This window comes from Borostomias antarcticus, assembly GCF_949987555.1.
Source record: "Borostomias antarcticus genome assembly, chromosome: 22".
Taxonomy (NCBI): domain Eukaryota; kingdom Metazoa; phylum Chordata; class Actinopteri; order Stomiiformes; family Stomiidae; genus Borostomias; species Borostomias antarcticus.
In genome coordinates, this window is record NC_140255.1 from 15,667,739 (window position 1) to 15,693,849 (window position 26,111).

General features: G+C 47.4%; 2 protein-coding genes across 2 annotated transcripts; one reads left to right on the forward strand and one right to left on the reverse strand.

The window, feature by feature from the left end:
- Positions 1 to 3,907: 3,907 nt before the first annotated feature.
- Positions 3,908 to 14,632, forward strand: st6galnac (ST6 (alpha-N-acetyl-neuraminyl-2,3-beta-galactosyl-1,3)-N-acetylgalactosaminide alpha-2,6-sialyltransferase; the record flags this gene model as incomplete). The annotated part of the gene is made up of 10 exons (XM_084456125.1): positions 3,908 to 3,932; positions 5,532 to 5,766; positions 8,247 to 8,613; positions 11,363 to 11,528; positions 12,248 to 12,422; positions 12,923 to 13,061; positions 13,180 to 13,283; positions 13,560 to 13,643; positions 14,127 to 14,226; positions 14,462 to 14,632. The coding sequence occupies 10 exons, from the start codon at positions 3,908 to 3,910 to the stop codon at positions 14,630 to 14,632; spliced, it is 1,566 nt and encodes a 521-aa protein (XP_084312251.1).
- A 2,629-nt stretch (positions 14,633 to 17,261) lies between these two features.
- Positions 17,262 to 19,086, reverse strand: LOC311323826 (parvalbumin-like EF-hand-containing protein; the record flags this gene model as incomplete). Its single annotated transcript, XM_084456126.1, has 4 exons — positions 17,262 to 17,305; positions 18,046 to 18,161; positions 18,299 to 18,443; positions 18,981 to 19,086. 4 exons carry the CDS (start codon positions 19,084 to 19,086, stop codon positions 17,262 to 17,264), a joined length of 411 nt encoding a protein of 136 aa, XP_084312252.1.
- Positions 19,087 to 26,111: the final 7,025 nt, after the last annotated feature.

Sequence of the window (26,111 nt, forward strand, 5' to 3'; positions counted from 1 at the left end):
ACTTCCCTCTGTCTGTCTCTGGTCTGGTGGCTGTCAGCTGGCGGGGGGGGGGCGGGGTCATGAGGAGCTGACGGGTCTGCAGGAGGAGGCTGCAGAGAGGCTGGCCAGGCCCGGCGGGACCCAGCGGCCGGCACAGACGAACAGACACTCGTTTCTGCAAAATATCATGTGGCACGATGGGGAAGCCCCCTCGTTCCCCACACAGGCCGCCACAGGAAGAGAGAGGGAGCGAGAGAGAGCAGTTCCAGATGTTGCTGAGCCAGCCTGGGCCTGTGCTTTTGCGGGGGGGGGGAGGGGTCTCCTGTTTTAAGCGCCCCCCCATCCCACACCCCCTCCCGCCCCCTGAGGTCCTGCTCAGTGAAAACGTCCAGGGTTGTAAGCGCGGTACGAAGCCGGGCCTCAGTGCCCTTTGTGTGTGAGTTACAGATATCTTTTGTCCCAGTTCCTCCTCCGGGGGTAGTGCTAATTACAGGGTCTGCCTTGCTAGCTGCACCCCCCCAACCCCCCTGGCGTTCACACACCAGAGCAGCTCTGACTGACAGGCTAATACGGGAGTCTTCACCACAGCGTACTCTTTAACAGAGAGACTGCCGCGGTAGTGTACTAACCCTGGTTTAGACCGTGCTGTCGAGGCACCTAGGACGTGAAAAGAGGAATTGAGGAAATGGTTATTTGAATTTTAGAACGGTATTGGAACGTTTTGCAGCGGGGGGAGGGACCTCAGATAGCGTGTTTGAGGTCGGGGGGTTGAAGGGGGGGGGGGGGGGTCGTGGTTGCGGTGCGAGAGGATTCGGAGGGTTTGGGAACGTGTGACAGGAGGAGGGACGAGAGAGGGGGTAGAGGAATGAGCATGGGAAGTGTTTCTAGGAGTTGGAAAGCAGAAGCTGGGACTGAGTGCGTGGTAGGGGGGGTAGGGGTGGGGGGCGCGTGCGGGGTAGGAGAGGGGGGCAGGAGAGGGGGGCGCCAGGCAGCCTGGTGTCATGTGGCTAGGTCTGCAGTAAAAACCCAATGGAGTTCACCCCAGTCTGAGGCGGCACTGTGACAAAATCTTGAGAGGAGTCCCAAACAGGGGCCTCTCAACTGCATAAGTAAACTAGCCTTCAACACACAGGGGTATGGATTATCCAATGGCATTCTGCTGTCAAGAGGCTCCACTCACTCACTCACTCACTCAGCACTTGGCTTTTCACAAGTTTCTCTTTTTCTGTACCTGAATACGTCAACGTATTGTTTCTTTTGTTCTGTATGCCTTTGTTTACTCTGAAAGAAAGAGGAACGTACGAGAAGTGCCACTTAACTGCAACTGAAAACTGTATGGTGCAAGGTTTCAGTCACGAATGTAGGTCTCAGTGACAAGACATGTAGGTTTTCGTCACAAATGTATATTTGGGTAAACTGGAAAATGTGGGGTGGGGTTGGCAACAGAATGTAACACAGCAGTTTCCTAAGGTCCCACCCATTTCTCCTGACCTATTTCTGTGTTATTTTATTATTATTATTATTTTTGTATTATCCATCTTCACTGACCTCCCGAACGTTCTGTCCATACCAGCGATGTGGACTACAGTACGTGAAGGCCCCAAGCAAGCCACGCAGCTAGTCTTCTAAGGAAACACTACCGACCCAAGTCTGTGTTGAGCTGAACAGGTAGTTATGCTCACGTCGTGCCATTTCAGGATGGTTTGAGTTCAGTATGTCAGGTTTATTCTGATGTGAAAAGTAGGCAGAGAAAAGGAAGCCAGAGCCACGGTTAGGCGCAGGGGATTCTGGGTAGTTGGGCGTAGGGGATTCTGGGTAGTTAGGCGCAGGGGATTCTGGGTAGTTGGGCGTAGGGGATTCTGGGTAGTTAGGCGTTGGCTTTAGCTGTCTGGCAGTTCTATTATTGGTCACTTTCTCATATTGAATGGAGGTGCACAGTGGACTTGTCACACCAATGTCAGACTCACAAGATTCCACTTCTAGGACTCTGGGAGTTCGGGGGGAGCGTGTGAATTCCATGGTGTTGAACGCCAGCATGTGTTGGGTTTCTACAGTAGATCGTATGTCAGGATTGGTTCAGATATGGGTTAGAGTTAGGCACCTGACGTGGTTCAGATATGGTTGGGTTTAGGGACCTGACGTGGTTCAGATATAGTTTGGGTTTAGGGACCTGACGTGGTTCAGATATGGTTGGGTTTAGGGACCTGACGTGGTTCAGATATGGTTGGGTTTAGGGACCTGACGTGGTTCAGATATGATTGGGTTTAGGGACCTGATGTGGTTCAGATATGGTTGGATTTAGGGCCTGATGTGGTTCAAATATGGTTGGTTTTAGGGTTACACTAGTGAGTTCAGATTCCAGTGCCATTCCTCACACCAGGCGGGAGGCAGCATGCTTAGCATTTCTTGCGCATGCCAGTCCCACTAGTGCCATTGAGTTTGGCCTTTGTGTGTGTGTGTGTGTGTGTGTCTGAGAGAGGGAGAGACAGACACACTTGAGGGGCCATTCCTCTCTCTTTGACCTGGAATGGCCAAGATCACACACACCACACTTGCATGGTGTTAAATTTGACTTTGTACAAAAACCACTCCAGCTGTCTTTGATTACTTTTGTTTTAATTTTTATATATATCTAGTGTAATGTAACCCCATGTGTCCCCCTTACTTGGAGCTCTTTACTGAATCTTAATTACAGTATGCTTTTTATTGCTTTAGTCTAGTTTTATTATTATGTTGTTATCCATAGCGATGGTTATGACTGTGAAGAAATCTTGGCTGATCCTCACAAACACAATAAAGAGAACAAAGTCTATTTGAAATAAAGTCGACTTCTCTTTATTCACTGAGGCCAAGAAACAATGTGTCTTGTTTCGTGGTTGCTTTTGCTATGTGTGAAATTACTGAATTGATGTTTTTTTCTATGGTGACTGGTTACTGTTTTTATGTGGGAGTGCTGATTCTAGCATTGATAACAGTTTAAATGTCATGAGAGCAATATACAGTGCTGAATATGATGATGCTGTTGTGTCATGTGTAATGTCTTTCTACGGTATGTACGCATCAGTCAGTGGGATTTGTTCAAACCATTTCCCCCCTCGCTATAGTATCTTTATGAACAACTTTAAAACCCACAAGGGATGCAGTTGCCTATACATCTGGAATAATGTCTTCGACTGACCTACTCTGCCTCTCTTTCTGCCTCTGTCTCTCTCTGCCTCTCTCTCTCTCTGCCTCACTCTATCTCTCTCTCTCTGCCTCTCCCTCTCCGTGTCACCTCTCGTCCTCCCTGTGACAGTGCTAAAGCCACCGGAGGTGTTTATTGGAAGGCATCTCTCCATTCTGTAGGTTACCTTTCAGAGGACCCAGTCCCTGAAGAACACACTGGACTATTCTCTGGCCAACCCAGGGTTCCAGCTGGACTTCAGGTCCCAGCTGACTGGCCCCTGAGGGAGAAGGGGGGAGGGGGGAGGAGGTAGGGGTAACTGCCAGGATAAGGGGCAACTGCTGATAACTTCTCTGTGTGGAAGTGAGACTGGAGTTTGCTGAACCCAGAGATCGGCTGCCGTCTCTGTCCCCAGAGATCTGAGCCACTGTCCCTGCTGGGAGAGCAGTCGACCCAGAGATCTGAGGGACTTGACTCCCTGCATGTTGCTGCCTGTCCCCTCTGACGTGTGCCGCTGTGCTGGTGTTCATGAGTGGTGTGGGTGTCTGCGTGGCTGCACCGTCGCCTCACTCACTAGAGGACTGTGTGATTTAAGAGGCTCCTCACATTGTGAGCATAGCAAGGATTTTCCCGCAGCTCTGTCCCCTCATGTCTGGGTTTGTGCTCATCTGTAAGGGTCTCTCTCTCAACCCCACCGCCCCCCTTTCCTCTCACTAGGGGGTGGGGGGTGTTGACCAATTGCCAGCAGCTGTTGCTCATTGCACAATGGCCCCGCCCATGCCGTGGTGGGGTAGAGAGCGGTGTACGGTGTACCCTGCAGTCTGGTTAGAGAACTCTTGAGTCAGAGGGCTTAATGCTGTCACAGGAGGACTGGAACAGCTGTGGGTGAGCGGGCATTAAAACTTTATCTTCTATGTGTTAAGACAGCTTTTTTGTTTCAAGACAAAGGGAGAGAAGGTAATAGTGAGTCAGAGAGAGGGAGAGAAAAAGAAGAGTGAGAAAGAGAGGGAGAGAAAAAGAGAAGAGTGAGAAAGGGAGATTTTACAGGCATGCCAAGTCACTTTTGAATGTGGTGAACTTTGACAAGCAAAGCACAGTAAGTTATTTTGAGGGTTTATTCAAGATCTGCACTTATCTTTACATTTAGGAGGAGAAACTTTTGAATTAAAGAAATTAATGTTATTACTTTTCTAACATTTGATTTATCTAAGAGGATAGTACTGCCAGGCTATTTAAATGCTTCTTCTCTAAGACCTTTTAAAGAGTAAACTTTGTCTCCATTTTCCTTTAAATGTCTGTTTTCAACTAAGCTCATCAAGGGATCACTGAACATTCTTTCCTAACCCCATTTATCTTCTGACAAGAACTGAAAGCAAGCTGAAGATGTGTATCATTGGCGTTGTCATTGCCTACCTCTTTTTCCACTCAATCACTAGTTGATGAACTTCAAGGACTGTAACTACTTAACTAAGTGCAAGAGTTAAGTAACTGCTTAACTAAGTGCTAGACTTAAGTAACTACTGAACTAAGTGCTGAAGTTTAGTAACTACTTAACTAAGTGTTAGTGTCAGAATTAGTATTTTCTAGAGATCAGTGTCCCAGGTGAGAACCAGTGAGGAGGTCTTGGTCACGGACATGTTAATGTCTTCAGACTCTGGAGGATCTCAGAGTCACATAGTTGTTTGTGACCACAAAATGGGGGCTCCATAAATCCTACATTTCCTCTGAGAGTTGTTCTGGTTTACTGCCGTAACTCATCAGCAATCATCATTACCCTATTTCCCTTGCCTTGACAACATTACTGTAGAGCTTGTTTGCTAGGAAGTGTCAGTTCAACAACCATATTGCTGAACTGTGACAGTTCTATCCTTCCTGTGCTTGGTAACCAACCCTGTGTAACAAAAGAGGCATTTGACGTAGTACAATGATATGGATCCTTTGCCTGTCAGATACAGAGAGAGATTCATTAAAAAGAGATTATTGGGAGCAGCTCTGTTGACATGGATACTGTTTCCCGTGCATTTCTCTCTCTCTGATCCTTTGTCTCTCTCTCTCTCTGCCCCCCCCCCCCCACACACACACATACATCTCTTTCTCTGTCACTCCCTTCCTGTCTCTCTCTTCGAACCCCCCTTCTCTCTCTCTCTTCTCTCTCTTTCTCTCTCTCACACACACACACACTCATACTCTCTCTCTCTCTCTCCCCCCCCCCCCCTCCCTCCCGCTCTCTGCCACAGTGTGAGAACGAACACACTTTAAAGATCCTTTTATGAATTTCTGACCAGAAAACTCCACCCACCCCAACGCTTCTTCTCTGGCTCCGCCCACCTGGCCCCCCCCTGCCCCTCCCACCCCGTAACCCCGTCCCCTTCCCCGTGTCCTCATGTAGCTCTGGTGGGCATGGAGGAGGGCAGGGGGCACATGTACCGCCTACTGCCCAGGGACGAGCTCCCCGCGGCGGCCACGGGCGGCCGGAGGAGGAGGAGTCTAGGGCTCTGCTTCCTGGCCATCTGCGCCCTGCTGGGTGTCTACGTTCTGTGTGTGAGCCTGGAGATCCGGGTGCCCTGGCACATGGTGATGTTGGCACGCCTGCCTGGCGCCAGCTACACCCGGGAATCGAGCAGGTACGCTGTCTACACTAGCTATCAGCATAACGCATCATTATATCATAAATCAAAGATTTTAGTCTATCAAAATGTTTTAAGTGGATCCAATCAAGTTCATCATATTCCTGGGTTATTGGTTTGACTTGGTATGACAGCCAAGAGTCTAAAATCCTTTGGTCCATGTTTTTTCTCTCAGACTGTGTCCGTGTCTAGGGTTAGGGTTAGGGTCATGAGCAGGGTTAAGCTGTCTGAGATCTCAGAGGGACTAAGTACTTCCAAGGGTTTCAATGACCACTTTTTCCCCCCTCTTGCAAGTCATGCCATTATGGTTTTTGACAAAGGAGCCACACAATGCAAGCAGCGAGACTAATGATATAAGCTGGAGGAATGGTCTTTCAACTGGAGGTGGTCTGTCACACATGTGAAATGTAAGCCTCATCGTAGCGGGCAATCCTCCAGCTCTAAAAGCTTGTGAGACCAGGTGAGATGCACTGAGATTGCAAGGGTCAAGAAACGAAGGCAGCCGCCTCTCAATGGTCTATTTCAGAGTCTCAATGATAATTGAAACTGTTCAGGCTTCAGGTCTCTCATTTAGAACGCCCAGAGCCCGTGGATTCCTCCAGACAGGGCTTTTATCTAAATGCCAGTCTTCAAATAGCCTTGTGTTTATGCCTCTGGATCCAAACTACAGCTTTCCATGCATCCCATGTAGGAGTCATGAGGTGCCTTTTAATATGCACCACTCTGTAGCGCTCTGGATTTAAAGAGAGAGATTGTGTTGAGAAGTCTGGTTGATTGTCTGGTTGATGTAGTACAGCGTTTCTCAACTGGTGGGTCGTGACCCAAAGGTGGGTCGCGGAGCCGTTTTGATTGGGTCCCGGCCTCGTGGGCGGTTTCCCTTTTCTTTTCTTTTTTTTTAAGGGATTTTAAAATATATATATATTTATAGAGAAAATGTTGGGTTTTTATTTTGCAGGACACACAATTCAATTCAATTCAATAATTTCAATAATTTATTTACGAGACATGACAGGAAGTGGGCTAACCTTAGCGTGTGCCAATGTTGTGTTATGTGTCACAGACTTTTTCTATTTTTGTGGAATAAATTTGAGTGCTTTGGAATAAATTTGGGTCGCGATAAGGAAAAATGTGGGTCCTGAGGCTCCACCAGTTGAGAACCACTGATGTAGTAGCTTTGTGTGTGTGTGTGTGTGTGTGTGTGTGTATTCCTTGTGAGCCGTTATGAGGAACACTCCACACTCTGCAATCAACATTCTTTACTGGTCCTCAGATTATCCTCTCTGCAGTGCTGACTCTTTGAAGCTTTGATGTCGTGTTATGTTAGTCATGTTTCCGGGTTTTACTGGCCTGGCTTCCTGTTGAGAGTGCCAGCTGCAGGATGTTGTTTGTCGTCTGGCTCAGGTGCAGCCAATCAGGATGGAGCGGGCGCCATGGTTACCTGGGCGCGCAGCTGTCTGCATCGCGTGTGTCTTCGTGTTCGACAGAACTGTAGGCCTACTAACAATCTGGATAGGAAGGCTTTTTCCCCGATTAAAAAACTACAGTTGCTTTTTTGAGGGGAGGGTTTACACAGTTTTACTTGATTGTTATCTTCAGAATTTTGCTCTAGTGTTGGGGAAATATGAATCCAGACACAACTAATTATTGGCCTAAAAGAGAAAGCTCATAACAGCACTTGAAATTAGACACAAAATTATAGGGAACTGAAACTGAAACCAGTTGTTCAGAAACGGCTCCCGCTTGCTCAGTTCATGGCCAGCCGTTACACGATGTGAGAGACAGTTAGAGTGGAGGATTAAAAAACCTCCCACTCCTCTGGTTCTTGTGAGGCCATCGGCATGATTACAGTTTTTTTTTGCTTCCCTCTGGAATATGTAGGGGTGGGTCGTATACCCACCTCCCTTGTTCTCTGTAAAGCGCATTGTGTTGCCTCTGGGTATGAAATGTGCTATACAAATAAAGCTTTGATTGATTGATTGATGACCAGAGATCTGCAGGTAACCTTGTGTACTCCCAGAACTGGTCAATAAAGTAGGTAGTCTACTACCTACCTTCCTATCTGGCCAGTCATTGTAGGCCTACCTTTGTAGCGCTCGGTTGCTCATGTGGCATTTAGGAGAGATTAGGCATGAGAAAGTTTTCAGAAGTGCAAGGCAAAGCTGCTATGTGGTTCATTGTGAAGCTTTTTGGTCACTGGCAGCAGGGTTGTTTCCTTGATGAATTCCAGTAGTGAAAGGCAGTGTTGAAATGTGTCTCATTGTGAACATTTTTGGTCAGTGACAGAAGGGCATTCACTATAATGACTAACTAGGCTACTAGTCATGGACCCTCCACTGTATGAAGAAATAAGCCACAACATTGTTACCATGAGCTTAAAGAGTGGGAGAGTTAGCCAGGTAAACAGAGACTTCTTCCAGCATACTGGGGGCCGCAAAGTGTCGTGTTCATTCGTTGCCGTTTATTTGGTTCCCGCGCAGGTCACATGTCTCCGAGGAGCCTCTTGAGCCTATTAACCAGGAGACCCCGGCTCCACCTCCACCTCCCTCGGCCCCCACAGACCGCCGGCACTCGAGCGCCACGGGGACGACAACCTCGGAGACGCAGTCCGCCCCAACCAGACGCCCGCCAGGCGAGAGCAGTGGCGGACCGCGGCCTGGAGAGACGGCCAGCTCCTCTGGCCAGGGTGAGGCCGGGACCACCGCAGGTTCAAGTCTGAGACCACCTCTCACCTCCCGCCCCAGCCAGGCGACCAGGACCACCGCGGGCCCCGACCTGAGACCTCCGCTCACCGAGCCTCCCTTCATCGGAGACAGCTACGCCAGCGACAACGTCCCGCCCCTAACCGTGAGTTCAGATTCTGGAGCGCCCTCCCTCCCTCCCTCACACAAACAGGATCTGCTGGTGTGATCGCAGGCTGGGGGTGTCTCTCTTTAGGACCCGCCACCATGCGGGACATGCTGTTAGAAACGCTCTCCAGTAGGCTATACACAGAATAAAATCCGCTGTCTGGGTAAAGTGGGATTGCCATGAGGTCACCTGCATGTCATTTAGACAGCCATAACTGCATATCGACAACACTGTGAAACTCCTTCTCCTTTAGGCTTCTATCTGGACTTTGTAATGATGGACAGTACCCTGCCTGAGGATCTCTGACTACACTGTGGCTCATAAGCAGAGAGAAGCTCTGAGACTAGATTGGTGCTACTGTAGACCAAGACTGGCCTTGAACGAAGACAGAAAGACATACCGACCGACCATCCCACCCACCCACCGACCGATTGATTAGATATCAACTTTATTGATCTCTGAGGGGAAATTCCCGTGCCTTATACACACAATAAAAAGGCACAGTAGGCAGAAAAATGCACAAAGGGCATTTATAAAAGCACAATCAGGTACTATTGACAGTACTATTTACAGTAGGTACAGCAACAAAGTCTACAGTCTCGGCTATACCGTCTGCCAAAGCAGTCACATCAAGATGTGGGTCAGTTCAATTAAATCAGGAGAGACATTATGTAGGCCTATAATGTATATAATATAATATATAGCTACATATAAAGTAGAATATAATATAACATGTTATATAGTAGTAGGATATAATATAATAGTAGTATAATATAATATTTATAATAGCAAATCAATAGTATAGTGTACTATAATAGCTGAGAGAGAGATTTTATTAATGTAGTAATCACAGAGATGTTTTCCACAACGACTCAACTATATGTTGTAAAGTCATCATCCTACTGTAAGCTGTCTATGGGTCACCTGCCTGGATATCATTCATATAGGCCTGTCTGTTCTGCTGTAGATGAGTGACTCATCTGTGGAGCTGACGCTAGTTGTGTGACAGCCTGGAGAAGTGTGCTCATTCTGCGGTGCGTCTGTGAATGTTTACTGGGAAATGAAGTCAGTTACTGTAGGCCCTGGCATCGTTCCTCTCCCCTCTGGTCCTGCTCCACGTCATCAGCATGAAAGAATGTTGTAGAGTCATCACATGGTCTACAGAGAGAGAGAGAGAGAGAGAGAGAAAGAAAAGAGTGAAGAGTAAGAGAGTAAGAGAATATACTGTAAGATAATATACAGTACTGCATTGCACATCTAATCAGAGTACTACTACAGTACTACTACTACTACTACTACTACTAATAATAATAATAATAATAATAATAATAAACTATTCATAGTAGCCTAACAAAGTGCTTGAAAAACATTGAGACATGCAGGTAAAATTACATGACATCATCAAACATTAAAGGCAGTTCTGTAAATGTGTTTTAAGAAGGGATTTAAAAACAGCTGCAGACTCTGCAGGCCTGGTTTGCTCAGGAACGGCATTCCAAAGCTCCAGGAGCCATAGTGGCAAAACCTCACTCTCCTTCTGTCTTCAATCTGGACCTCATAATGATCAACAGTACCCTGCCTGAGGTTCTCCGACTACACTGAGGCCCAGAAGCAGAGAGGTGTTCTGAGGTTACATTGGTGCCACTGTAGACCAAGACTGGCCCTGAATGTAATTACTATGATTGTATATACAGTATGTAGTAATGACAGTGTGTGTTTTCCACAGTCATAAAGCAGCAAAAGAGGACTTGCACACAAAAAGATAACCAGACTCAAAGTCTTATCAAAAGGTTAGTAGATTTAGTAGGGATCAATAACATTATGCAAACATTTCAGTCCACGCAGGGACTATCGTCAGTGCAATGCGAAGAGTGTGGGTGGCATTGTCCATATATAGCCTCATCATATGCAATCTACAGTATGGCTGTTTTGTGTGTATATTGATGTCTCTGGTGTTGTATGCTTCTATGTGCACTAGTGTGGATCTGTGCAAACTTCATTCCATTTAGCAATTTCTGCTATAGCAAACTGCTAATTGGTTACATGCTCTTGAGTGCAGGAGGCCACAGGTGTGCCCAATGAAGCTTTGGAAACTGATTCTGAACTGATGAGGCTATATATGGACAATGCCACCCACACTCTTCGCATTGCACTGACGATAGTCCCTGCATGGACTGAAACTTTTGCATTTGTTATTGACCCCTACTAAATCTACTAATCGTTTGATTTCAGGGGATCTTGTGGTAGAATTTTCATTTTTTCCTTTCATTCCTAATATTTAAACTAGTAGGACATTCCCATAGTGTTACAGCCTAAGTGACATTTGACTAGTAAGCAAGAGGAATGCTGGGATATCTAGAGAGTTAATTACCTCAAGTCTTTGATGGAGGTTTACGACTCCAAAACAATGAGCATAATAACAGCTCAGTTGAAGGAGGTTTATGACACCTCTTGTGGGAAGATCCTGTAGATGATAAGACGGGGGTGGAGGTCAACACCTACTGTATTTCAAAAGGCGGCTGATTCTTATCCATGGCTTTGTTTCTTTGCATCTTCAAACAGTTCAATGATTGGTTAAGAGAGATTTAAATATGTTGTGTTTAGAGTTGTATCTACAGTATAAAAACAGAATGTGAATGTTCAAACGTTGCTTTTTCTAGGAAACTGTTGATGAGTTTTGTGTTTTGCTTGAGAATGTGACCAACATTCCGCATGACATGGTGGACCATATGTGTGTCTCCTCCAGGACTGTCCAGACAGCGTCCGCAGCAGGGTGTCGCAGACCGAGTTCGGGGGGAGGTTTCTGGGGCAGATCCCGGTGCTTCAGTGGGCCAAGCACGCCACCAGGGACCAGTACGAGCGCCTGAGGCAATACCCCGGAGCCCATGGCTGGGGAGGACTGGACTTCCAGAGTAAATACTCATCTAGATATGACCTGTTTCCCCCAAATCCATCCAGATTAATCCCAGACTAGGTGGCTTCTTTAGGGCAGTGTAATCCCAAGTGTCCTTTGATCTTTTCATATCTGTATTTAAGAGTGGAAGTGCACATCTGGAATCATTCAATCAAGGACGCTTCAGGATTCAAGGTTCAAGATGTCTTTATTGTTATGTTCGTCATACAAGTATAGGGGAGTAAAAGTCTTGGGTTCTGGCTCCTGAGTCTTGCAGCAACAACAGAATAATCATTTACAAGATGATGATAATAATAATAATAATAACAACAATAATAATAACAATAATAATAATAATAATAAGCACAATAATAATAACAACAATAATAATAATAATAATAATAAAAAGAAAAGTGGAATAGAATACGAACCAAAAGTATAGTAGGCTATATGTAAAGTGTAGGTGTATGACAAATGTCATCGTCATCTAAAATTCTGATCTATTAGAATGTACACGATGGATTCACACCTCAGGGGCAATCCGTTATTGCATGGCCGTTTTGTCCAGACCAGTTTGATTTGTCGAGGGCCTCCATGTATCTGTGGAAAGCCTCTCTCATTTCCTGGTCTCTGGGAGGGATTCAACATTTCCAAGGAATCCAAAACAAATCTCGGGGGTTTGGAATGAAATGTAAACAGACTGAATAGTGAATGTTTTTCTGGTTTGTTTTTCCACAGCTCTGGTGGACTCCCTCTCCGTCCTCAACACGGACACCAACCGGCAGATGTTTGACGACTGGGCCCACAGGGGCAACGGGTCCCGCTGTGTCCGCTGTGCGGTGGTGGGCAACGGGGGCATACTGAACGGCTCCAAGCAAGGACGGGAGATCGACCAGCACCATTATGTCTTCAGGTAGAGGGGGCTGCCCTCTGGGAACACACTTCCGACCAGCCACCACAAATTCAGCTCACTCATTCAAATAATGCAATCGCCAGGCTAGATGTTCCTTCTGCAAAATTTTCACTGTGTGACGACTCAATTCATTGCGCCATTTCCATCTTGAGTAAACCACTCGTGTCCTTTTGAGCATATCATCTGGGGCAGTATTAGTTAACATCCTCAGTTGCCTCAGTCAACAAGTGTGGTTACTGCAGTGCCTACAGTAAATGGTCATTGATGTTGTTGCTGTACTGTACGTGTGTGTCTTTGTTTGTCTGTGTGTCTTTGTTCGCCTGTGTGTGTGTGTGTCTTTGTTTGTCTGTGTGTCTTTGTTCGCCTGTGTGTGTGTGTGTCTTTGTTTGTCTGTGTGTGTGTCTTTGTTCGTCTGTGTGTCTTTGTTCGTCTGTGTGTGTGTGTGTGTCTGTGTGTGTGTGTCTTTGTTCGTACGTGTGTGTGTATTTTGGGAATTCCAGGACCAACGGGGCGATCACTCAGGGCTTACAGCAGGACGTGGGGGGGCGGACCTCCCTGTACACCTTCTCCACCAACACCATGCGCAACTCCATGCGCAGCTACGCGGCGGAGGGCTACGGTGGACCACCTCAGTCCGAGGTGAGAGACCCCCCACCCGCCAACGTGTACCCAAACCAACCCACTGACCCACCCGGGGTAGCGGGTGAGTCTGGCATTGTACTGACCTGACCATCTCAATCGGCCCCCTCCCTCTCAGGAGACCCGCTACGTGTTCCTGCCTGACCACGACCGGGACTATCTCCTGATGAAGGCCGCCGCCACACACACCCCGGTGAAGAGGGGCCCCGAGAAGAGCCAGTCGTAAGTGTAACCCGTCTGTCTCAGCATGCCCAGGGCAGGACTAGAACCCGGGTCTCCCGCGCCTGGGAGGAGGACGCGCTGACAATTGTGACAATAGGGATGTCCTATCTCAGAGTGAGTTTGACCAACCACTCGCTACCTCTACTGTACCTGGGACTCACAAGGACACTTTGTCACTCGGTTACATGAGCTTCTGATAACTAGCAAAGGTTGACTTTGATGTCCTGTGTGTTTGTTAAGGTAGTTTAAGTTAACATGCACTCCTTTTTCTCCTAGGCCTCCCACTTACTTCGGACAAAATGTGACAGCAGAGAAGTTCAAGATGTACCATCCGGACTTCATCCGTTACCTCAGAAACAGGTGAGCAAGAGCGAAGCCGGACTAGGAGGAGTGTGACCACGATCAATTACAATCTAAGGAGAGAGCTCAGGTAACACACACCTGGGCTTACAAAAGAGCCTCCAGCCTGAAATATGAATCTGAGGCAGCAGGTTCGCTCACAATAGGAAAACTCGCTGTTCCTGTCTATTTCAACAACTTCTGTGTTTCAGTGCCAAGACAGAGCTTCCTTATGAGGTGCTGAAATAGATAAGTGAACCATGTCTGGTTCCCAGTCCTATTTAGGACGTACTGACTGAGTTGGGATGGAGACTGATAAGAGATTCATCTCCCCAGGGCGTCTAGTTCCTCATAGGTGGTACATAGCTGACCACAAGGAATTATCATCAGTGTTCTTGAGTGCTCTGGAGGCCATCATAACTTCCCTGAGAACTGGGCCAGAGACGATAATGTTTCTCCTTTTACATATTTAACAAGCTGTTCCGTGTGTTGTGTCTGGTTCAGATTCCTGCGCTCCCATGCCCTGCAGACCAGGTACAAGGATATATACCGTCCATCCACGGGCGCCGTGATGCTGCTGGCCGCCTTGCATACCTGTGACCAGGTACACAAAGCCGCCACCGACACGTAGCACAGAGCCGAACGTGTACAGACCTGTTAGGAACCAACCGCTCTGACGTGACTGTGCTTGCTTGACCGTTTGATTCTTGTTTACTCAAGCCAGATAGCCCTCATAAAATGTGCTGTGCTATCTGCAGTAGCTTATATCAGCTGTGTCAATGTGATTACCGGTAGCTGAGCTCAGCCCTGTGTGGGTGTGTGTGTGTCTGTGTTTTCAGGTGAGTGCCTACGGGTTCATGACCCCGGACTACAGTCGGTACTCGGACCACTACTATGACCGCACCTTCCACCCCGTCGGGTTCTTCATCAACCACGACCTGCGGCTGGAAATGGACCTCTGGCAGCAGCTCCACCGCGCCGGACTCATCCGCCTCTACATGCGCCAGTGAGCGCCTCACATCGCCACGGCAACCGCGGCAGCTGCGCAGCCCGCACCAGGAAGTGACATGTGCTCTGGGTGGTGGGGGGGGGCACACAGGAGCGCACGGGAAGTGCAGTTGCTTTTATGGAGCTTAGTGAAGCGCTTAATAGTTGTTTTTTTATAACAAAGAGCTGAGGTGATTTTAGCGGTGCGATGTGATACGGATGACTAGGAAATCTTAACTGTGGGTTTCTAGAGAACTGACAAGGGACGGGCGGACACCTGCTTAAAATATCCCTCCTGGCCTAAATACTGCTGGCAGTAGTCATGGTCTATTCCGATCTTCATGTTCCTGTGTGTGTGTGTGTGTGTGTGTGTGTGTGTTTGCCGAGTGGTGGGTCACCAAACAAGTGAACATTTCACCAAAGTCGCTGAGAAATATTTGGAAACTTAGAAATGGTGCTTGGAAAGCACAGGCCTCCGTTCATGAATGCATTTCGTGGCTCTGTGCCTGCGCACGTGTGTGCGAACGAGCAGGACATGTTTGGCACTGCTCTAATCGTTGGGTCGAGAGGGTTATGCAAATGTCAAAACCCCTTGTATCTGTGACCTTCCCATGTCGTGATATGGCAGTTTCACCCACTCCATTGACAATTAATTTTTGGCTCCTGAGCCCAAGTCAGCGGACTTCCCCCGCTTATTAATAAGTGGTCCTGAGCCTAAGTCCAAAAAATGACTGGAGGTGAATGGGCGGTCGTGTTTGGGCGGCTCTGTGGCGCCCCCCTCGGGTTGCAGCTGGCGGGGGGAGGGGGGGGGGGGGGGGGGGGGGGGGGGCGGTGCACTCCAGGCCCTCCCCCTGCACACCCCAGTCAAAACCCTGTATCTCTAGCACCCCACACAGGGAGCTGGCTTCGTTCTATGTTTTCTCTTCATTCGTGGATCTGGGCTGTGATTCAGATCCGCTCCAAAATGTAATGGTTACTAAGGAGCTACACTCCTCCACCGAGTTTCATGAAAATCCGTCAGGTCATTTTTGCGTAATCCTAGTTCAAAAAATGAATAGAGGTGATGTTTTGGTGGCCCGTGGACCCGACCCATGCTTCATGCTTCAGATCTGCTCCATAATGTAATGGGCTCTAGTTGGACCATACTGACCATCCTACATCCTTCCACCAGGTTTCAGGAGAATCAGTCCAGTTGTTTTTGCATAATCCTGCTGACAAACAAACAAACAAACAATCAAATGCACGCACACGCACCCACGCACGCACACATGCCATCAAAAACATGACCTCTCGCCCTATGCTGTTGCTGGGGTGGAAGTAATTAAATTGATTTCCTGTCTGTTTTCAAAAATTAACTTATTCTTTTTAACTTTTTTTTATAAGCACACATGTACTTGTTCCTATGGAGCCATGCAATATTGATAGGAATGTTGTCTTAACTATCGACCTCTTCCTTAATGTGAATCTCTTGTTTGGAAAGAGGATTGTCATTATTTGAAGTGAGGTGATGTTTCCACAACAAGACAGAAGAGGGCACGTTGTCAGCGACCAAAGGTCCGATGGCTTAGAGTTCTAGCAGAATCTGCCTGGGAGGCTGGAGCACCTGGGTTGTTCTCTGAACTCAAATAGCAGAAGGTCAAAGGTCATGAAGAATCACGGTTTCAGCTCATTATAAATCCCCGATGATGTCACTGTGGAGCCTTGGGGTTGGGAGCACACACCTTGGGAGTCATGTGACCACTGACACTCTGATCACCCGGGAAGCTGTCACATGTAGGTGACGTACTGTACCACATGACAGGACAGGAGCACAGTTAATGACATTCTACAGGGTTAGGGTTAGGTTATGTATTACAGGACAGGAACAGAGTAACACACTGACTGTAGATGCAGAGCATTTCTCAACTGCTCATCCTTGTGATGCAGGGAAACACCAAAGACACCGTTGAATCAGGGAAGAAACTTTTATTCAAATAATCACACATTTTAGAATAATAACATTTTTAACTGACACATTGTATTTGGTGGACTAACAACAGCTTTTAACAGCTTCCTTTACAGGGGGGGCCTAGTGCATTACTTCTTTTGTCACTACAAGGGTCCAATGCAGTGAAATGGGAGTGGTCTCCTTGTGCAATGTCTAAAATGTATGTTTTCATATACAGTACTGTAATAAATAAGTAAAATGAGCAATACACCTTTTGTTAGTTTCTTGTGTGTCTAGAGTTCAACATATGGTGCTGGAGAAGGTTCGGGCGGGAATGGCGACTCTCACAGCTCAGCCTCATGGTTTTAACATTCTTTTGCCAGTACTGTGTTTTTGTGAAGTGTTTGTGGTGGCAGGGTGACATTGTGAATGTGTCTGGTACCTTGGTGAGAACCTATGGGCAGATAGCATGTGTGTGTTAAAACTCCCTTCCATTCTGCAGACTTAAAATGTGTTCAGCTCAGATAAGACAAGACCGGGCACTAACACTTCTCTTTTAGATGAAGCCGACAACAACATTCCCCAACACAATATCACAACACTATAGCCCTCTAAAGACTCACATTTCACACTTATTTTAAAGAAATTACCACAAAGACTATGATGTCCCAACAATGTGCTGTTGCTCCAAACTGAGTCCTGGCGAAGAGAGAAGACATGTGACTCTACTTCTTTGGTTTCTTCTCCTGTTTGACCATGTCAGAGAACTCTATGAGAGAGAGAGGGTGGGGGGCAGAGAGAGAGAGAAAGAGAGAGAGAGAGCAGAGAGAGGGGGGAGAAAGAGAGAGAGGGGGTGGGGGTTACTGTCAGTTCGAGCGGAGGGATGGAAATGCAACCTAAGGGAGTTCACCACCCAATAATGAGTCATGTATTACACCCCAGCAGTGTCTGCCAAACATTTATGTCTAACAGCTGGACGCAGAGTACAGCCAGGACACTATGCTGTTGTACAATTATGCAGGTCTGAAGATGAAATCAGTAAGACAAACAGGGATCTCATTTGTGTACCTCAAGATTATAGTCAAATAAAGAGGGAAGCTGTCAGGCTTCCTCCAGGCTGCTTGTGTCACTATCACAGTGTTGTGCACAATGTGTTCCTACAAGTCCACCCTGTGTTAGGGACAATGAGGTTTGCTCCTACAAGTCCACCCTGTTACCAATTAAACCAAAAGGTAATCATTTAATCACATCACGTCTGACGTCTGACCCACTTCGGTGTGCACTATGGTTATTAGTGTTGGAATATCCTGGTTTTGATGCCTCTATCACAATGCCACATTTGTTATAACGTGAGATATCTGTGAAAGATAACATGCTTGCTGGATCATAAGGATTTGTAATCATGGAACACAGGAATATGCTGTCTATGCAGTTCACTGCTGTTCCCCGTGAATGTGACCATTTGCTGACCCCTAGTGGCCATGGTAAGTCAGTACAGCCTCCACTCACCTGTGTAGTCGATGCGTCCGTCTCCGTCTGTGTCCGCCACCTGAATGATGGCCTCCGCCTCCTCATCAGACAGCGGCAGTACAGGAACTGAACTGGGCACAATCGACAGGATGTACCTGCGCATGGTGATATGATAGAATAGAGTTTGGTTGCAGGAGAATAGTTAAGTATGCAAAATGCTCAATATACCTATACTTAACGTTGTGCCTAATTGTCTCACTTTCTTAATATCAGCTACAACTGCAAATCTTACTTGATTTCGTTGCACTCAATGTAGCCGCTGCCATCTTTGTCTAACATATGAAAGGCTTTCTTTATGGACTCCTCTTGTTGCTCTGATGTCTTGAACTGCCTGAACTGCCTCATGTAGTCCAGAAACTTGTTGTAATTGAAGTTGCCTGCACAGAAATGGACATTCAGTCCCTCACACTTTAACATAGCCAGTGTATACCCACTCTTAGTCAAAGTATGCCCGCTTCTTTATTCAGAGTATACCTGCTTCTTTATTCATGCTTCTTAAGTCAGAGTATACCTGCTTCTTTAGTCAGAGTATGACTTCTTTAGTCAGAGTATATCCACTTCTTTAGTCAGAATATACCCACTTCTTTAGTCAGAGTATACCCACTTCTTTAGTCAGAGTATACCCACTTCTTTAGTCAGAATATATCCACTTCTTTAGTCAGAGTATACCCACTTCTTTAGTCAGAGTATACCCACTTCTTTAGTCAGAGTATACCCACTTCTTTAGTCAGAGTATACCCACTTCTTTAGTCAGAGTATACCCACTTCTTTAGTCAGAATATATCCACTTCTTTAGTCAGAGTATACCCACTTCTTTAGTCAGAATATATCCACTTCTTTAGTCAGAGTATACCCCCTTCTTTAGTCAGAGTATACCCGCTTCTTTAGTCAGAGTATGACCTCTTTAGCCCCACCGTGCTGTCTCATGTCCCGAGGGATACGGTCCAGCTCCTGGTCGCTGAGGGAGGCGCCCATGGCCAGAGTCACCTTCTTCACCTGCTGGCCAAACTCGTCCGCCATGCTGTCTCCGAGGGACTACAGGACACAGGGAGGAGAGCAGAGCGCCGTCAGGCAGGCCGCGCTGTCCGCTGCTGAGGAGAGCTTTGCTGGATCTGTTATTAACCTGCCCCTATTACTGATCTCAGTGGACACATCATCAACTGTGTGTGTGTGTGTGTGTGTGTGTGTGTGTGTGTGTGTGTGTGTGTGTGTGTGTGTGTGTGTGTGTGTGTGTGTGTGTGTGTGTGCGTGCGCGTGCTGGACACACAGGGTGTGGTAGAGAACTCTATCAGAAGTGGGTCGCGCACATCCTAAAATACTGAATAAGGCAGGTGCTGGACTAAAAAAGCATATGTACCAAAGAAAGTAAGAGCCTGAACACTAGCTCCCATTTAGATTATTTTATGGACAAAAAATATAAATGTGATGTTTCGAGCGGCAACGCCCTTCCTCAGACCGGACTGTGGTAGAGAACTCTAAAATGAATATTCTTGCATTTCTAGCGATTTCATCATTCCTCTCACGCCCACTCATTTGCACTTCAAATACTTTCTCACCAGAGCTTCCCCCCCCCCCCCACACACACTCACATAAATAAATATATCCCATGGCTATTTTCTCTCTCAAGAAGATTAAGTCATAGTAAATGACTACTAGTTACAGTAACTAACACAATTGACTACACATTATATTATAGGACCAACATGCAAAATAACTCCAACGTGGATTCAATACAGAAACATGAAAGCATTGTCATGCAGTCTGTCTCCTTCACAACAACAACAACCCACTAATACATCTTAAAGCTCCTAGTCTCTCGTTCTACAGCCTGTATGTCTCTAGGACCCTCTCTCCTAACCCCCCCCCCCACCCAGCTGTACTCACCAGCTCTGTGTCATCCACTGGTGCAAACAAACACACTCCTGATTCAAGGTTTCCTGGCGAAGAAAGACTGACCTCTCTGTCTGTTTATGTCTTATATATGGGAGGGACGGAGGAGAGGAGCATTCTGTGTCTTTGCACCTGCCCCCCCCCCTCTCCCTCTCTCTCCCCCCCCTACGGACCCATCACCATTAGAGGCCTGGTCCCTCGTCTCTCAGACAGGCCTTCCCTCTAACACGCCAGGGGACGTCCGTGGCCACGCCCCTCCAGACCGCTGGGCAGGAGGCCGTGTCTGCGGCGCCCACAGCGGGTTGAACTGCGAGGGCAAGGCTGGCATCAGGACGGCGTCAGAAGATTTATCCGCAGCACATGAACGAGGAGGGGGAGAGGATCTGTGATTGCTCTGTTCTCCAGAGAACCTCAATCCCCTCTGCAGACATGGTGCCCTTTACAGTAGCTATATTCTGTCTCTGTCTAGTCTTTCGAGTGGCTGTAGTCTTTAGAGTGGCTGTAGTCTTTAGAGTGGCTGTAGTCTTTAGAGTGGCTGTAGTCTTTCGAGTGGCTGTAGTCTTTCGAGTGGCTGTAGTCTTTCGAGTGGCTGTAGTCTTTCGAGTGGCTGTAGTCTTTAGAGTGGCTGTAGTCTTTAGAGTGGCTGTAGTCTTTAGAGTGGCTGTAGTCTTTCGAGTGGCTGTAGTATTTCGAGTGGCTGTAGTCTTTAGAGTGGCTGTAGTCTTTAGAGTGGCTGTAGTCTTTAGAGTGGCTGTAGTCTTTAGAGTGGCTGTAGTCTTTAGAGTGGCTGTAGTCTTTAGAGTGGCTATATTCTGTCTCTGTCATGGATGCCATCCCTCAGCTGTCTACCCCTATTTGAGGGCCGCTGGTGATGAAATGCCTCTTAAGACCATCCTGATACACAGAGTTGTCCATGCTGTGATACCCAGAGACTGGTAGTGGATGACCTACTGTACCAGTGACCTTTGACCCTTTGGACTTACTGTGCAAGGGCAACGAGTGAAGAGGGTTGTGATTACTGACACACACACACACACACACACACACATACTCACACACACACACACACCTTGACCACAGCCTCACTGTGCCACAGTGAATAATTTTTCTGTTTAGAGCCAGGCCCAGACTCTCCAACTCCATCTGGAATATGTAGGGGTGGGACCTGTGCCCACCCTCCCATTGCTCTCTGTAAAGTGCCTCTGTGTATGAAATGCGCTATACAAATAAAGTTTGATTTGATTTGATTTCATTTGATTTGAAGACGGGTGTTATTTATACACGAACATGTGTTTTCCAGCCCTGCTTGAGTCGATGGGGCTGAACTCCCCCACCTCCGCTGATCGATCCGGGCCGTCTTAAGATCAGATCCCCGCGCCCCCACACAGACCTCCTTCTGGGTTCAGAGCCCCTCACCCCCGCGCAGACCTCCTTCTGGGTTTAGATCCCCGCGTCATCATTACTCACTCACAAATCACTACCTCTTAACTCTTAAAGCCCTGTCTCAACACCCGGGGAAGACTACAGTAACTGAACTGACCTCATATTCCAGAGACCCATTAGGTACAGTAGAGGTGAACGCCCCACAGCAGTGTTGACGAGCCACAGTGTGACGAGTGTGGACGTACACAGCTGTAATGTACCGCGCTGCTAAGGACACAAAACTAGAACACACTGTATGTCAGATGAGAAAACAGTAGGCTATTTCAGTACATTCTTTAATGTACGAGCGACTCATGTTTTGAATTATTTATTGTGTATAGGTCTGGTACAGATTTCTATCACATACATCTAGCTAACACTCCGACCTCCATTCGATCTTCTCTTGTGGTTCTGATCTGATGTGCAGCACCTATTGTATTTTATACCTATTATATTTCAGATTGCTATTCTTGCACTTTGCTTTCAGCACTAGATTATGCTCTTAGTCACTTGTTTTAGAAAGGAGATGCACTTGTGCAGTTCATTGGCTTTTCCTACGTTATATGCAATTATTGTTAGCCGTTGTGGATAAAAGTGTCTGCTAAAATTACTGTAATGTAATGTAATGTGCTGTTGTGTAAATCCATGTAGTAGTTAATCCTGGCGAATGTTGTGCTTGTTTGAGGCGAGCGCAGCGTCTCTCACAGCAGTGTCATTAGTTTTGGAGTGAGTCCACGGAGACACTTGCTTCCTGTCCTGTGTTGTGTCTGCGAGTTAATCAGTCTCAGTTCCTCTTCTGTCAAGACTGTCCCTGGATAACCCACACACTCACACACACACACACACACACACACACACACACACACACACACACACACACACACACACACACACACACACACACACACACACACACAGATGATTAATGCTGTTTGCTCAGACTTGAAAATATTCCTTGTCAAAGATTTAGTAAACTATCTCTCTCCTCTCTAGCTGTTTGGTGTCAGCCCCATTCAGCACCCTGGCACCCTGGTCCTCCTATCTTCTACTCGCAAACCATTAAAATACTCGTAGAAGGAGTATGTAAGGAAGAAATACGTCATCTCTGTTTATTAACAAACTGGTCTATACCTTACCTGCCCCCATCAAGGCTGCCATGTTGTAGATGTAGGTATAAAGGGCTCATTCTAAGGTAACTTATTTTCATGGGATTATACACTAATTCAAACATACTTATGAAATAATATTACATTTCTGCTAAATCCGTCAATTTTATTTTCACCACCAGAGATGTCAAAAACAACACACTCCACCTTTAACCCCCAACGCTAGCTCATAACGTCCCGGGGCGGCGGTCTGTGCTCGACTCAACCGGTGGTGGGAGACAGAGGAACAGAGGAGTTTCCCCTTGGGAGGTTAATACAGTACAAGGAAAACACAGGACAGGTGCGTAGGAGGAAGCCACGGGCCAACAGTAATGAAACAAAAAGCTCCTTTTCAAGTTCACCTGAGGAAGGTCTGCGTACCGAAACGTCCCATAAGAGTTCGTCTGCAAGTGAAGAAGACAGTGTGTGGGAGCTTTTCGTTTTATTAGGTTAATAGAGTATTACATCACATTACATTACAGTAATTTAGCAGACACTTTTATCCAAAGCAACTTGCAATAATTGCATTTAACGTAAGAAGTCAGTGTACTCCTACTTGCCAGAGCTCACAAGTGCATCTCCTTTCTAAAACAAGTGACTAAGAGCATAATCTAGTGCTGAGGGCAATGTGCAAGAGTAGCAAACTTTAAGAAAACACAAATAAAGTAATAACTGGAGCGTATTCTTTTAAGATGTCCTTCCCATTCACAGTAGTGGTGTGTTGTTGTATGGAGGTCCAGCCTCCAGGCCTGCTGGGGGGCGGGGGTGGCCCGGGTCCAGGCCGAGGGAGCAGCTGTCCGGGCCGTCGGGCGAGGGTGGAGGGGCAGTGGGCCCTCGGTGGTGAAAGCGGAGCAGGGTACAGCTGCCCAGGCGCAGAGTGACCCCGGCCCCGGCGGGGGCCGTTAAACCCAGGCTCCATGCCTGCCCGGGGGCCCCGCTAATGCACCGGCACCCTCCAGTGACTAGGACTGGGATAGGGAGAGGAGGGGGCAGAGGAGAGGAGGAGGTAGGGGGAGGAGGCAGAGGGGGAGAGGAGGGGGAGGAAGAGGAGGAGGAGCAGGAGGGGGAGGATGAGGAGGAGGGGGGCTTGCGTTCAAATTCCTACACTGATTCCATTGCTGGTTTTCTCTGAGAGCAGAGCAGTAGGATGTTGCATTTCTCTAATTATATGGAAACTTAAACACGAGTGGGTGATGGGAAAGTTGTGTGTGTGTGTGCGTGTGTGTGTACTGCGTGGCTAGATGTAGGACATCTTGACGATTCTATATAAATATGGTGTGTGTGTGTGTGTGTGACGGTGGAGCTCAGACAGACATCCCCTTCTCTGAGCTTCTTAGGCAATCAGTCCTTGCTCGCTGTTTCCAGGGCAACAACACACACACACATGACTCTAGGTACCACAGATAGATGGCAACACAGAAACAGGTTCACCTCAGAAAGGCAAAAGACAAAGGCCAGACAACAAGAGCCCACAGAGGTGATGTCACCACTGCTTCTCCTTCGTTAGAAACTAAACAGCTCCAGGTGGTCATTGTGACACATCTCCTTTAATCCCAGACCCCGGTGTTTTGCACTCAGAGAGACGGACAAGGCAGAACATGGCGACGTGCAGAACCTTTTATTCCTCCTCCCATGAAGCACTGCCAACATCATGGACACAGACACTCATCCATGATCGGATGGGATAAGTAGATGAGGATGATACCGACAGACTAATAGACTGAGGATAGTAAATTGCCAGTTTGGGAACCTTTATATGTCTAGCTGTGTACTTAGGACTGGAATGAGGAACTGATTAGCACTGATAAGATATTGTAAGGACAAGCGATGATTGGAATTTCAATGTACCTGTACCTGTTTTTGCTATACATGGCAAATCGTTCTATTCACCTGCAGGAAACACGACCTCCATTTCTCTCCCTGTGGGGCACATCTGGGAGGAGGAGGAGAGACTGACAGAGCACATCCACAGTATGTGTGTTTCCACCTTGTACATGTACACAGTGTCTATAGCCTACATTATGTATAATACGTGATGTAACCCTCCACAGCTCGTGGGTGGGGGTGATGTCCTGGGTAGGATGGGATGGGGGAGGGGGGGTCTGACAGAGAAGGAATGTCATAACAGACGTTCTTTTGCCTGCCCTCGACATCCTGGTGCCTGGCCTCGGAGAAGGGCAGCATTGATAAGTGATGAAGCATGACACGCAAGGAAGTGATGGATGCATGTGCAGCCAGGAGTCCAGTCTTTTCAGAGAGAGAGGGAGAGAGGGGGAGGAGGAGGAGGGGTGGCAGGAAGGAGAATGATGGGGAGATCGCAGGAGAGAGGAGTTTGGATGGATGAATGGGTGTGGGGGGGGGGGGGGGCTGTTTGAACACGTACCGAACAGGGGTTATAATAGTGAGGAGCTAAAGCAGCTTCCTGTGGTGTTACATTACTGTCTCTGTTTGTGAACTCTCTCTCTATCCCTCTTTCTCTCTCTCCCTCTCTCCCCCCCCCTCAGCTGTAGACCAGTGAGATGAGAGAGGAGCAGAGATGATCCTCAGCATCCCTGGAGAGACACCCCAGCTGTAGATTGGCCCACACACAGAAAACCCTCTGGCCCGGCCATGTTACAAACATAGTATTGTGTGTGTGTGTGTGTGTGTGTGTGTGTGTGTGTGTGTGTGTGTGTGTGTGTGTGTGTGTGTGTGTGTGTGTGTGTAAAGCTTGGCTGGATATGACATGTAGGACATCTTAATGATGTGTGCCTTGTGCTAATGTCAAGGCAATTTAATGCAACTTACTATCCAATGTTCTGTGTCAATGTCACAAGTGTCATGATTGGAGAGAAATAAAACCACTGAAAGAAATAAGTGACTAGCGTATAGCCTACTCCTATATTGCATTTTAATATACTGTAAGATAGTGATAAGACAATCAGTCTTTTTGTAAAGCGGTCTTGCTCCGTGCTTCTCTGCCTACCTCCACGGCCCCGTCCTCCCCTCCCCCCGCAGACTCGGAGCCAACCTCCGTTAGAAGCGGGCAAGATGGCGCTCTCACCGTCAGCACCAGGACAGCTCCCGCTCCGGGAGCAACAGCTATGAGGAACTACCAGAACCGTGCAAGAGTACAGGCAACATAACAATGAAGTGCCATTGCTAGCGCTGATTTTTATTTCTTTTATCAACGTGACATCGCATAGCGTACGAGTTCACCTGTGAGTGGGGATGCTGTCTGGTGGGATCTGTCCGCGGTTTGGTGCAGAGATAACAGGGCAGAGCAATTTAAATACGGTGCCGGTGCCGTGTCAACTTGATTGCTACTGCACTTACCGGTCCGGTCTCTGCGGCGACAAGCTCTTGCCCAATTTGACTGAATTAGGACACCTAAATGTTTCCGTTTGCGTCGCAAACATCTAATGCAGCAAGACGTGAGTTGAAGTGGTCATCGTCATATCTGCCAGCATCTGTTTCTGAATCAGATGGTTTTACGCACACAAAAAACATGGAGGATCGCTTTGAGATAAACTGTAGGTTACAAGAGTGATATTTGTCATTGAAGACTGCAGTATCCATCTGCAACATCAGGAGCCCATGGAGAGGAGG